Raw genomic sequence first — 12683 nt, 5'->3', positions numbered from 1 at the left:
ATCTTTTCCTGGGCAGAGTTATGTGAGACCAACTGGATTCTTTCTGCCTAAGTAACATCAGGGGTATCAATCAGCACCTACAGTCCCACTGCAGGAGAACGCAACCATGCATACAGAACCCACTCCCGCCAGGGAAACGGACTGGCATTCGACACTTCTCTGCACCTTTCTGACCCTATGTAGAGAGACTCTCTAACAAGAAAGAAAGCAAGGGTTGGATAACAAAGAGGCAAGTGACCCCAAAGAAACAGTACATAGAAATATCTGTGGAGGAGCATTCAGATAATGGAGTGCATTGGTCCACCACAACAGCAAGCACATCCCCCCCTCGGACACTAGCCTGCCAGGAACAACAAGGTCAAAGAGCAGGCTGTGAACTTTGGCTCCACTTCAGGATTGCGTCTGGCAAATCTTTCCCAGAATGTTTCATGAGTGAAGCAAGAACCCAAGTAGGGTTGCGACTGTAGAACTTTAATTTGCAAAACTATGGCTGGAAAAGCAACAGAAAGCCATGTGTTTTTTATGATTCCTGCCGGGCCAAGGACTTCTCTCTTTTCTCACACTCCATTATTTGCCTGACTTCCAAGCTACATTCCATGGTTTTGGCCCCTTCAAATGACGCTCTTTAAGGGTACACATTTCCCAAGCAGGCAGCAACAGAGCCCTGGGAACTCAAAGGGCAGGGCTGTTTACCAAGCCGAACCCTTGTTGCCTTCAGTGTAGATTCAGCGTCTTCTGCGAACTCCTTACAATCACCATTATCGCCCATGTGTGTTGGGACGGCAACCATCCTAGTCAGAAAATACTAACTAGCTACTATTCTAACAATGGCCAAGTTCCTAGAATTCCTTGCTATATGAAAGATTAAGCAGGAAGGAACCCTCTCCACTGACTTAGTCAAGCACCACCATTCAAGCCCCTTCCTCCTCTTCTGAGGCTTGACTTCTTCTGGCCACACTGGGATAATGAGAGAAGCCACAGGGAAGAAGCGGGTGCTTCAGTACTTCCTTCCACCAGCATCCTCCCTCACTGTGGTCACCCAACTGTACCTCCCAGATAAACCTCTGGCTTTCCAGCGCTCTGCTCCCACATGCCCTTGGGGCAGTCCTGCTGTCCAGTACATGGAGTCTATTTTGAGTGTAGAGGGAGAGGCTCTGCAGCCGCCCGCACAGGCTCCGGAAATACTTGCAACATTTATCAGCACTGACAAGACTGGAAGCAAACCAAGGGAAGCCCGGGAGTGCATGTGCTGAATCATAAGGAAACAGCAGCCAGGACTGAAGCAACAGCAGAGTAGCATGCAGAACAATTGCAGGCAGGAGGGAGAGGGAAGAGGCAGCTGGTTCAGCTGAGAAGCAAAGCTTCTCTCCCCCCTCCATATGAGTTGTGAACAGTTGATTCCTTCAGTTGGACACAGGTATCTTAAGGCTGCTAAGTAGGAATGGGGAATCTTTGGCCCTCTGGACATTGTTGAACAACAAATGCCATCACCCTGACCCATGGGAGATGAAAGGCCACAGGCTCCCTAACTGTGCTGCAAAGCAAGGTGTCCCAAGAGCCATATTTCAGGCTTGCAAACTGGCACTGGTAATCTGGGTAAAACCTCAGTTTGGAAGAGTTTCTTGGTTGTTACACACTCAAATTAAAAGGGGAAAATATAATAAGCTTGACTTGTCAATCTTTTGTACCCTAGAGGGAGTAGAAATAATTAGGCAAACTTGGCGGTTCCAGCACTTTTAGCTTTGCTTACTAAGTAAAAATAAAAGTAAACCTACTGGATTGGATCACTCTTGAGGGTAGCAGAAAGTTTTCCAGGGCAAGGTACCCCAAGTTGCACAGGAAAAAATTCCAGACAACCCACATCAAGGTATTTTCTCCCCCGCATAGCACTAGAAGAAGCCAAGTTCAGAGCTAGGCAGCAGCAGCAGCAGCAGCAGCAGCAGCAGCAGCAGCAGCTGACCCTGTGTTAGCCCTCCCGTGGTTGTGCCTTGGAAGGCAAATCCCAACAAGTGCTTTCAGAATCCGTGGCCAGCAAGAGCTGAAAGAGCTCTAAGCAATAACAGAGTTGAGACTCACCCAGGATGGCCTGGACTCGGACAGAGAGCTGTGTGCGGAGAAGCAGGATGGGCCGCCTCCCTTTGCTGCAACGACATGAAAGGAAACAGGACCTAGATCAGCACAGGCTCCCTGAGCCCCAGCCTGCTTCCCAAGAACACTCGCCAGCCAGCCACTGGGAACCTCCTCCCCCTCCTCTTCAAAACATTTGCTCACCAAACAGCTGAAGAGAGAAGATGCCACTGGCTCAGCGGGGAGGCAAGAGGAACTTGGGGCACTGACCACCTAACCATGCCAACTTCACAAGTGTGGACATCTACTAACAACCATATTTCTGGATCTGCTTGACAAGGTTGCATCAGGTTGTTAGGGTTAAATGGCAACCTGTGAAGCCAGAAACCTATGGAAAGTGCTGCCCGATACAGGTTGGGAAAGAGAAAATATACCCTGCAGCAGAGAGAGATTTTCACCTGATTTCTTCATAGAACCCTTCCAGCTCATCTTTCTGCTCCAGCAGGGAAAGCTCCAAGTCCAGGTAGTGCCCAGAAGGCAAGACTTGCAAAGTGCAGTCCTCGAGCTGCAAAACACAAGCACATCCAATATTAGGTAGGGAGCCTGCCTGCCTGCTCACTTAGGGAATCAACAGGGCAGCAAAGAATGCACAGCGAAAGTGAGGAAACAGTCCTGAGTAGCCAATGCCAGGTGAGCAGTGGGCAGGTGAGCCAAGCAGGCTTACTAGCACAGGGAGCAGGGCCATCCTGACAGGCACCCTGTGCTCCTTCCCCAAGCCCTTCAAGTTTAACAGAAGGGCTAATTCAGACTCTCCCCTGGCGACTCAAAAGATACAAGGAAGTGATAGCCAACTTCCCATGATTTGGAGGTGGATAGTGCAGAACCCTCCCTGGCTCCCTCAAGTACGAATACTTTCTACCAGAAAAGGTGGTATGCAAGGTTAAGCTGATTAGAAACCCACCCGCAGCTTCCTCTTCCACCCTTCCCTCTGCTCTGAATGTGGGTGAATCACCACAGGTACAGCTACGGTGGTGGGCTGGATGCCGACCATGGGCCACTCCTGTTCTAAAGCATGAAGAACCAAAGCCATGATGAAATAAAGCCTTAGGCTCTACGTCAGTGGTGTAGGCCCCAGGAAGGAGGACCCCAAAGTAGATAGAGGCTCTGCCCTTCGGCTCAGTGCTACAGCCTCCAGCAGCTGGCTTTCCTCGGTGGACGAGCAACAGGAGCCTTGGGGTGAGCAAAGAACTCAGTAAGGGTGAGCTGCAGCTCAGAATTCTTGGGATGCAAAGACCACTCAGTGGATAAAAACCCTGGCAGAAGATGGAGGCAACTGCCTGAAAATGACCGCCAAAAGAGGGAACTGCCCAAAGAGTGACTGCAGGAAGGAGTTGGGTGTCTCTATTCCACTTTCTGTTTAGTGATTTTACTGCTTAAGTGGATTTTAATTGTGTTGTAAGTCTCGCAGAGAATCCTCTGGCTTGAGGAACTGAGTAGCATATGTTGAAACTGCATAAAAGATTCCATTTCCAGTGGTAGCTTTGTGTCAATCTACAGGTCAGCATGCCTGTACACTACTAGGAGCTCTCATTTCCAGAAACTCTTTGTGGTCAATGTGATGAGGTTAGAGGAGATGCCAAGGTGGTTTGGCCCCCTGCCTGCACCAACTGAATAGGCAGCCCAGGTGTTCAGAAAGTGGGATGGGAAAGAAAAGTGGCATGGCAGGGGCTATTTCTGCTTTAGAAGGAGCAGAGGAAGCTTGCAGGAAAGACACAGAGGTCAGCCCGAAGAGCAGAGCAAAGCAAGATTGTGAGGATGGTTCTTGGGAGAAATAGCTTCCCCAGGTGACCCAAGTATGCCAAATATGCTGGAAAAAAGGGAAGTGAGGTGTCAGGCTTGGGAAGGGGGAAATGTTGCTAGCCCCATACTGCAGAGACAGGCAGGCTGCACCAAAAGCCAAGGGCTGTGGGGTTTCTTCTCTCCTCCCAACACTTTGCCTTCATCCCCAAAGGCAGACTCCTCCACTGTCTCCAGAGACAGACAGATGCCAACAAGAAAGCCGGAGAGATACAACCAACTTCATCTCAGAGACAGGGAAGATTGAGATCTGCCGTCACACCCCTCTCTCCCTCCCTTTGCAAGACTTGCAGCTGACTCACCCCATGCTGAGTCAGACCTCATCACCACAACGGGAAGCTCCCAGCTATTCCCAAAAGCCATCACAAGGGAAATGCCTGATCTGAGGGGAATACTGTCTTTAAGCAAAAAACAAAACAAAAATAAGCTAGATTTAAAGCTCTGTTTCCAAATAGTAGGCTTTGGATTGATCAGAACAGGGGTAGGAAGCCCCACAACCAACACTCTGAAGGAAGGGCTGGCAAACTAGTCGATCGACACATTCATGCAAGGAGAGCTGTAGAATCCAGAGAGGCATTAGGCTGCCCCTCTCACCTGCTGCTCAGCCAGGACAGGCAGGGAGCTGCTCCTCTCCCAGTGGAAGGCACAGCAGGTCCTGATGCAGGAAACAGCTCCTCTTGGGAAGAGGGCTGTGATGCAAATCCCCTCCTCACCAGCCACTCTTTGGGTGCTCTCCAAGGCCAGGCAATGTAGAGTTAACAAGCCTTGTGAAGAAGAAAGGCTGGCCAAGTCCCAGGCCTTTAAGGTCTCTGCTGCTGCTGCCCCTCCCTCCTGTGATGAGCTTTGGCAGGAATCCTGCTCAACCCCAAATAGGGCACAGCATTCTCAGTTCCAAGGCTGATTCAGGCCATTCCAGCCCTGCCTGTCCACATTCTGGACAGCTTCAGTGGAGGATAATGGGTCTGGAAAGGTAGAAAGGCATGTTGCAGGGCCATTCAAAAAGGCAACTGGCTGGCCTGTGTCCAAACATGACCTCTTCACTTACAGATCAGTGCCACTACGTACATGAAACTGATTGGGGGGGAGGTCACCCAGAGGCTTGGGCTGAAGTGGCATCAATATGCGGATGACCACCCAGCAACAGAGGCCCTTCTTTGCCCACCCCAAGGAAAGGTGGAATTGGCAGGGATGTGGCAGTGGCCACTCTCCAATGAGATTCATGGCCAACTGGGCTCCATCAAACATTGCGGGCTTTCTAATGAGATCTTAAAACTTCATTATTCTTTCAGGATCTTTCTTGAAGGACAGGACTTTTCAACTGTTGAGCTTGGCTGTGTTTTAGTGGACGTGGGATCACCGACTTGTTTTATTAATGGTTGTCTCTACGAGCTTTATCTATGACTATATGGTACTGATTTTCTGTCTTTTGCTGGAACTTTCTATTTATTGTTATATGTTTAACTTGTATCTCATGATCAATTTTCTCAAAGACAGGATATAAATCTATTTTTAAAATGAGCACATGGAGTGTGCTGCCAGCCTCTCCTAAAGCAGAAGGACCACCTCTTTTGCCCAGGAAGTTGCCAGGCCATGAGCTAGCATGAGAAGCTTTCATCTTTAAGCTCAGTGGTAGGGCATCTGCTTTGCATGCAAAAGATCCTGAGTTGCATCTCCAAGGAGAGCGGGAAAGATTCCCTGCCTGAATGCGTAAGAACTGCTGACAGTTAGTGTAGAGTCCAGTGCTAGAGACTCAGATACTGTATATAATCTAACCGCCAAATGGCACCTGAAACTTAGGTTGCTGTCACCACAATGGTATGTCTAGGGGCTTTTTTGCGGTGAGGTATTATTATTATTATTAATTTCATTTCTATACCACTTTATACATTAAAGAAAAAAAATCTCAGAGTGATTTACATCACATTAAAACCATAATTGATGCTTTTGAAATATGGTGCTGGAGGAGACTCTTGAGAGTCCCATGGACTGCAAGAAGATCAAACCTATCCATTCTGAAGGAAATCAGCCCTGAGTGCTCACTGGAAGGACAGATTGTGAAGCTGAGGCTCCAATACTTTGGCCACCTCATGAGAAGAGAATACTCCCTGGAAAAGATCCTGATGTTGGGAAAGATTGAGGGCATTAGGAGAAGGGGACGACAAAGGACGAGATAGCTGGACAGTGTTCTTGAAGCTACGAACATGAGTTCGACCAAACTGCGGGAGGCAGTGGAAGACAGGAGTGCCTGGTGTGCTATGGTCCATGGGGTCACGAAGAGTCGGACACGACTAAACAACAACAAAACAACAACAACAAAACATCAAATAAAACCAATTCAAGCGTCAAGGAAAATATTGCAGTTCGTCCTCCACTGACATTTTGCTTTCCTCAGTCGCCAACCTGGCATCCAGAGATCTCCATATGGTTGCAATTGGAGCCATGCCAATTGCAAAATGTGCCTGGCTAATTTCTAACACTGGGTAGACCAGTAGTTCCCAATTGGTGGTCTTTGGACTTCAGGGAGTCCATTCACATAACAAAAACTTCTATAGATATATCAAAATTTTCAAAAGTAGGGGGTTCATAGCTTGGCTTCTGAAAAACAGAGGGGCTGCAGTACTTAACTAACTGGAACCACTGGTGTGTACAATACTGAGACAGATGGACCCCCAATGGTCTGCTTCAGGATCAGACAACTTCTTACAGTCACCATTTAAAAGCTGCTGCAAGATCCATTCCTCCATAGGCTACAGGAGGCAAGAGAGAAATTAATCCCTGATGGGGATCCTGGCTACTGAGAACTTCCCACTTCGGAATTAGAAGGTGTCTAGTGGAGAATTTGGCATCTCAGGAGGAGACGGAGACCAGAAGTAGAAAGTTCCTAGCTCTCATGTTTACCAGCAATGTGGCTACCATCTAATGAAGGCTCACAAGCTAGACCTGTCCAGGCTGGCAGAGCTTCCAGAACTCGTAACATATCCTCTCATGGCTACTGTCCCCCAAAACCGAGCCTCGCATCAGAGAAGTCAGTCTAGATTCCCACCTTTCTTATCCCATTCCTTCCCCCTGCACCTTCCACTCTGCACCATGCGACCAGATTGTTTAGGCTCAAATTCTGCAGCAAGGAAGGAGACAAATGTACCAGGACCACACTATTTACTTTGCACTTGTGCCCAAAAGAGAACAGCCCCTGATGATTAATGAGGGGTGTCACAAGCAGAGCCAACCCTTCATGCCAATTGTGCTCAGAAAACAAGGAACATGATGACCAACAGGCACCCACGACAGCAACTCTCCCTCTGGCCTGGAAACAGGCTAAGCCCTGCTTCTCATCAAAACACAGGACTCTGTCACTGTGTGTTGTGTGCTGAAACTTGCTCTGTTTCCCGAAAGGGCCAGCCTGCACTTCTTTTTGAAGTGTGGCAGCCATGGGCTTCACCAAAGTCTTGAAAGTCAGAGGCTGTGGTTAGGAGGGGATGCTCAGCAACCAGCACTGGTCACAGAGCCTAGTCATAGAATCAGAGTTGGAAGAGACCCTAAGGGTTATCTAGTCCAACCAAGGAATCTCAACTAAAGCATTAATGACAGATGGGCATCCAACCTCTGCTTTAAAAGCTTCAGTGAAGGACAGTCCAGTGTAGTACTGCTCAGAAGTGCCACTTGCTCAGCTCTAGAACTCCGGTTTTTCTGCTCCTGCAACCCGTATGGATTTCTCCTTTGGCTGCTCTGCTTTCCAGCCCCTCAGAGTTCTGAGCCTCACCTGGGATATGCAAGACAGGCAGGAGATCAAGGCTACTGTCAACATGGCAACTTTCAGAATCTTCCAAAATAGAGTTCCTGGGGGTGGAGTGGGGTGAATTTAGCTGCTCGTTTGCTGATGTAGCACAAATCTTATAGCAGCCTCCCGCAAGCTGGTGCCCACCAGATGTTTCTACTATAACTCCCATCAGCCCCAAACATCTGGAGAGCAAGAGGTTGGGGAAGGTTGGCTCATCATTACCTGTGGCAGGCAATGGTAGTGGGGAGACAACAGCAAACAAGATGGCCAAGAAACTAGCCCTCTTGTCAAAAGCAGCACACAAAGTTGGGAGTCAGGAATAGCCCTCCCAAGACAGAGGACAAGAAGTTCTTGATGGCCCTGAGTATACTTGGGAGAACGTTTATTTTTAATATTCCCAGATGAAATAGCTGAAACAAACTCCAGAGGAAAATCTGACTGTCACCGGACTAATTTTGGACACAGAAGCTGGTCTTTGCTGTGCATGATTATCCCATCTCCTCAGCGTACAGGAGAGAAGTTTCCAGCAACACCACTGCTTTGCTGCTACTAAAACCAGCACTCAGTCTACCCTCAAGGGGCAGCACCTTTGCTGCTTCATCAGGAATGCCCTCAGAATGAGGCCCCTTTGCATCAGCCCAACATCTCCAGTAGGGCTACGCCCCTACTAGGGCACATGTGACAGGTTCTGCAAATGCTTTTAGGATTAAATGCGGACAGACAAGACTCATTCCAGGAGTCAGAGTGTGGGTCATCTTCAGAAAGCATGTTTTGTACTCCAAAGGTCAGTCTGGAACAAGAAATTCAGGAACTGATTTCCCTTGTAACAGCTAAACAAAAAGGTGAATTATGTGAGGATATGACTAATGCTACTCACTAGTTAAAGTGATTTTCACACTCTAAAAGTGGGTGGGTGGGTGGAGAGCAACCGCTTAGCCTGAGGCTGTTACCTTTAATTCAGGCATGTTCCACCAGGTCTTTCAATGAGCTCTTGCACTTCCCACTACTCACCCATGTACCATGTAGCAAACTGATCTTTTGAGATATACCCAGCATCCTTCTCAGTTTCTCAGCCCACACCTCTCATGTCTACCCAACACTCTGCAGCCCACACCAATCACCCTTCTCACTACCCTTCTCAAGGAAACAGAGAGGGAGGATTTCTGTAAAGTTGGAAGGAAGGAAACTAGATGGCTCAGCTACAGACTGAATACAGGGAACAGAGAGGGCATTCAAACCCAGGCCTGTTCAACAGTGTACATGGGTGGGGGGGGGGAAATCAACCAAGCTTTCCAGGCCCCCATTCGCAAACCACGGACTCTGCCATTGGCACCAAGCACACACTGCCCACCTGTTCCATTGCCTACAATAGGAAGCTTCCTTACAAGCCCAATTTCAGCAGGGAGAGCACCAGAGACTCTGCAGGCATATGTATTGCCTAATACATGGTAACATCATCAACAAATACAATAAAAAAGGAGAGCTAAAGAGGAAATATGAGAAGTTCAGTCTGAGAAGTTCAGTCTGGGAGGCAGTGGCGCTTGAGACAACGAAGCATCTGAACAGAAATATCAGTTGGGTGATGCAGAAATGGGAGTGAAAGGGGGAGAGAGCTAAGCTTTAACCTCTGTCTGTGTACAGGTGGCCCTGGGAAAGTGGTCACTCAGTGTGTGGAGAGAAGAGCAGAAAACAACAAGAGATCCCTGAGGCAGGCCCCTCAACAAAGAGAAAGAAAACAAAGGAAGATACTCCACCTAGGAAAACACTGAAAGAACACTTAGACAGGCAAAAAACCAGATGAAAACAGAATCTCGGGCAGGAGATATAGAAGCATGATACCGGTAAGCCGCAACAACAGGTTAAAGAACAGTTTCTACCCATGGGCCGTGAGGCTGCTGAATGGAAGACAGCAACATTGCAGCTGAAGTTTGGGTTGGTGGTCGGGATTGGTGGTCGTACCAGCACACAGAGTGTAACAAGGACTGAGAGACTGGGGGTGGGGTGGGGGGCTCCTTTAATCTCACTGTAAACAAGTAGTACAGTGACAATAAAGTATTTCTATTTCTATCAGAGACTGACTGGTGGGCATAAGGCAGGCGTGCTTGTGACCTGTGGCCCTCCAGATACTGCTGCAGCACTTCAACTCCCAGCAGCCAACGATCAAGGATGATGGGAGCTGTGACGCTCCATTCGCATAAAGGGGGTCAAGCAGGAGAGAGGGATCCCCCTGTAGTAAAGGCACACCAAACGAGGACCAAGTAGTGACCTTTGTAGTGAGAGATAAACAGAGGTTTTTGCAAGAGCAGTTCCAGGTTTAGAAGCTGGAGGAGGAAGACAAGAGCTGAGTGGGAAGATGGAGAGCAGGAGTAAGGAGAACACTTCATGAGTTTGTAGGTGAAGAGTGGAAGGGGAAATAAGTCACTCCTGAAGATACCTCTTCTGAAGCAAGTATTTTGCATTGGGAGGAAATCCTCCATTTGCATCATCATTATCTTCACAGTAGGTATTTCCCCCAAAACTATAGCAGGAGAGAATCGGGTTACATTCCTCCATCAAGACCATAGCAGCAATCCCAATTGATGAACCCCCAGTTGATGCTCTTTGCCTTTTTTAGGGCAGCGCAGCAGCGGGGGGGGGGGGTCTGTGTTAATGCAAAGAGGCATTGAGGGTTAAGTCTCAATTCCTGCAATAACTAGACTATAAGAGCTGTTGTTTGTGCACATAGCCTGGCTCTAGAGCACATGTTTGAAACCCAAGCACACTTAGTTGGAACGGCTTTGCCTGTTTGTTCCCAACCCCCTTTAGTTGCCAACAAAAAAAATACCCCATGACTATTGACATGAGATATTCAGCTGCTTCATGCCAAAAATAAAGCAGTAAATGAAACAACAAATCAAGACCAATATCTAATTGTAGGGAGTTCAGCTTATTTAGAGGCCAGGAGATAAAACGCAACCCAAACACACATCCTCCAAATCTGCTGGCCCAGGCTACAAGATGCAACACAGGGACTACGGTATACCACTGAGGCAGCCAAGAGCTGTTTCTAGGATACCTCTGCAAGGCTGACCAAACAGCATGACTGAACACCAATCTATGGTGATCAAAATATCTGCTCTGGCCTAAATATATGGTTTGAGTCATACTGGCACAGCAAATGCTACAGGTCCATCAATATCTTGCCAGTGCATACATTCTAAGCCATGATGTCAAGATATAAAATGGACATTATTCATTTATTCCATGTGTTTTGAGCGCTTATCTATTTCATGCCTGCGGCTGCCAAAAATTTATACAGTACATCATTTTAACGCTGTCACTGGTTTTTTTGTCTCTTACTAGGGGGGAGGGGGCTCCCCTTGGGAAGCCATGCCAGCCCCAATCCTCCTTGAGCATGCCAAGAGTGCAAAAACGGAGAAAAAGCCAGGTCTCCCTTGGTGGCTCTTCTCTCCTCCAGGGAGACCTTCAGATGCTGCTTCCCAGAGGCTGGATCACCCCTCTCTCCTACCCCCACCCCAGCATCCTGCCCTGATAGGAACCAAGCACATGACCATCGTAGGGCTCCAGGAAGCAGCAATCTCCCCAGCTGCGGACAACGCTGTCCTCCCCCCCCCCCGTACCAAGAGCCACCGGGACTAGTAGCCGCGGGCGGCGCTGGCGCCAGGCAGTCCCATCCAGGGAGCAGCTGGCCCCGTGGACTTCTGAGGGGAGCACAGCCAGAGGCTTCTATCGCCTCCTGCCCCGTTGCACCTTACAAAAGCGGCGGCTGGGCTTTCGCCTGCCGGCACTCTGCACGCGCTCAGAGGCCGCGCACATCTGTCTCTCTCTCACCGGGAGTGGGGCGTCGAGAAGGCGGTGGAAGGCGGGCAGCTGGGCAGCGAGCGGCAGAGCCTCGGCTACGGGTTGGGCGGGCGGGCGGCGCGGCTCCGGGAAGGCGGCGCACGAGAAGGGGTCCCCGTCCTCCAGGTACTGCAGCCGGCACAGCACCGAGCCCGGAGGCGGCGAAGCGGAAGGAACGGGAGGCTCGCCCATGGCCGCGGCACCCAGACTTGCCTCGCCTCAGTCCCGGCGAGAGAGTCTGCGAGTGGCGGGAGGGGCGAGGGGCGGAGTCGAGACACAGCAGGGGGAGGAGCTACTAGCCCCGCCCGCCGGCCGCCGCCGGCCTCTACTGGGCACATAAAATACACCAACACACAGCGGGAGTGGCCTCTGCGGACCGCTCCTGCTGACCATTGAGAGCCGGAAGTCTACCTGCGCCCACAGAGCCCCGAGCTCTTTGGGCCTAGGGAGGGGTGGGCGTGCCGAAGCCTGATTGGCCGCCGCTGGCGTGGTGGGCGGAGCCACTCGCTGCCTGCTCCACGTGCGCGCGCTCCTACCAGAAGTGGCAGCCCCGGCGACGCCGGCAGCGGAGTTTCCGCAGCGGAAGGGAACGCTGGGCTGGGGCTTCTTGGTGAGGCTCCCTTTCGATTTGCTTCTAAGTCTACAGCTTCCTCGCACCGGACGCCCCTTCAACCCAGCCTGGCTCCCGAGTTCTGCATGCTCGGGCCAGAACGTTTCTTGCTCCTCACTCCGAGTCCCTCTGTGGCCATCTCCGCGCCATGTCCTTCCATTCTTCCTTGGGGAGGGTGGCTGTCTCGCCCCCCCCCCCACCTTCTCCGCACCTCCGGGCTCAGACGCTGCCACCAGGAGGCAGAGCGCCCTTGGCTAAGACAGGCCAGCATTCATTTTAGGCAGGTTTTATAGGAATGAAGAGGAACTCTTCCTTCTTCCAGAATAGATTTGTTTAGCTCAGAACTTTACATTTTTCCTTTCAACATGCTTTCCATCTGCTTTGAGACACAAGAGTAATTTACTTTTTCAGTTTGTATGTGAAGATAAAAGCTGGCCCCCTGCTTGCTTTTTATTGAAATGTGATTAAACGGGTATACATTTATATTGTGATCCTGGGAGTAAGCTCAGTTGAATTCAGCACGATTTTCTT

General features: G+C 49.9%; 1 protein-coding gene across 4 annotated transcripts in view; it reads right to left on the bottom strand.

The window, feature by feature from the left end:
• FHOD1 (formin homology 2 domain containing 1) overlaps positions 1-11789 on the bottom strand; it is a 34343-nt gene extending 22554 nt beyond the window's left edge. For all 4 annotated transcript variants that reach the window (XM_035118442.2, XM_035118444.2, XM_035118445.2 and 1 more), the window contains exons 1-3: positions 11534-11789; positions 2526-2632; positions 2077-2141 (exon numbers count right to left, since the gene is read on the bottom strand). In XM_035118442.2, the coding sequence (XP_034974333.2) occupies positions 2077-2141; positions 2526-2632; positions 11534-11734 (373 nt within the window). In that variant the 5' untranslated portion in view covers positions 11735-11789. The remainder of the gene's footprint in view (positions 1-2076; positions 2142-2525; positions 2633-11533) is intronic.
• Between the last annotated feature and the right edge of the window lie 894 nt (positions 11790-12683).

The sequence above is a fragment of the Zootoca vivipara genome, chromosome 6 (assembly GCF_963506605.1).
Source record: "Zootoca vivipara chromosome 6, rZooViv1.1, whole genome shotgun sequence".
Classification (NCBI taxonomy): domain Eukaryota; kingdom Metazoa; phylum Chordata; class Lepidosauria; order Squamata; family Lacertidae; genus Zootoca; species Zootoca vivipara.
The sequence above is the reverse complement of the archived record's forward strand: the minus strand, read 5'-3'. Positions and strand labels throughout refer to the sequence as shown.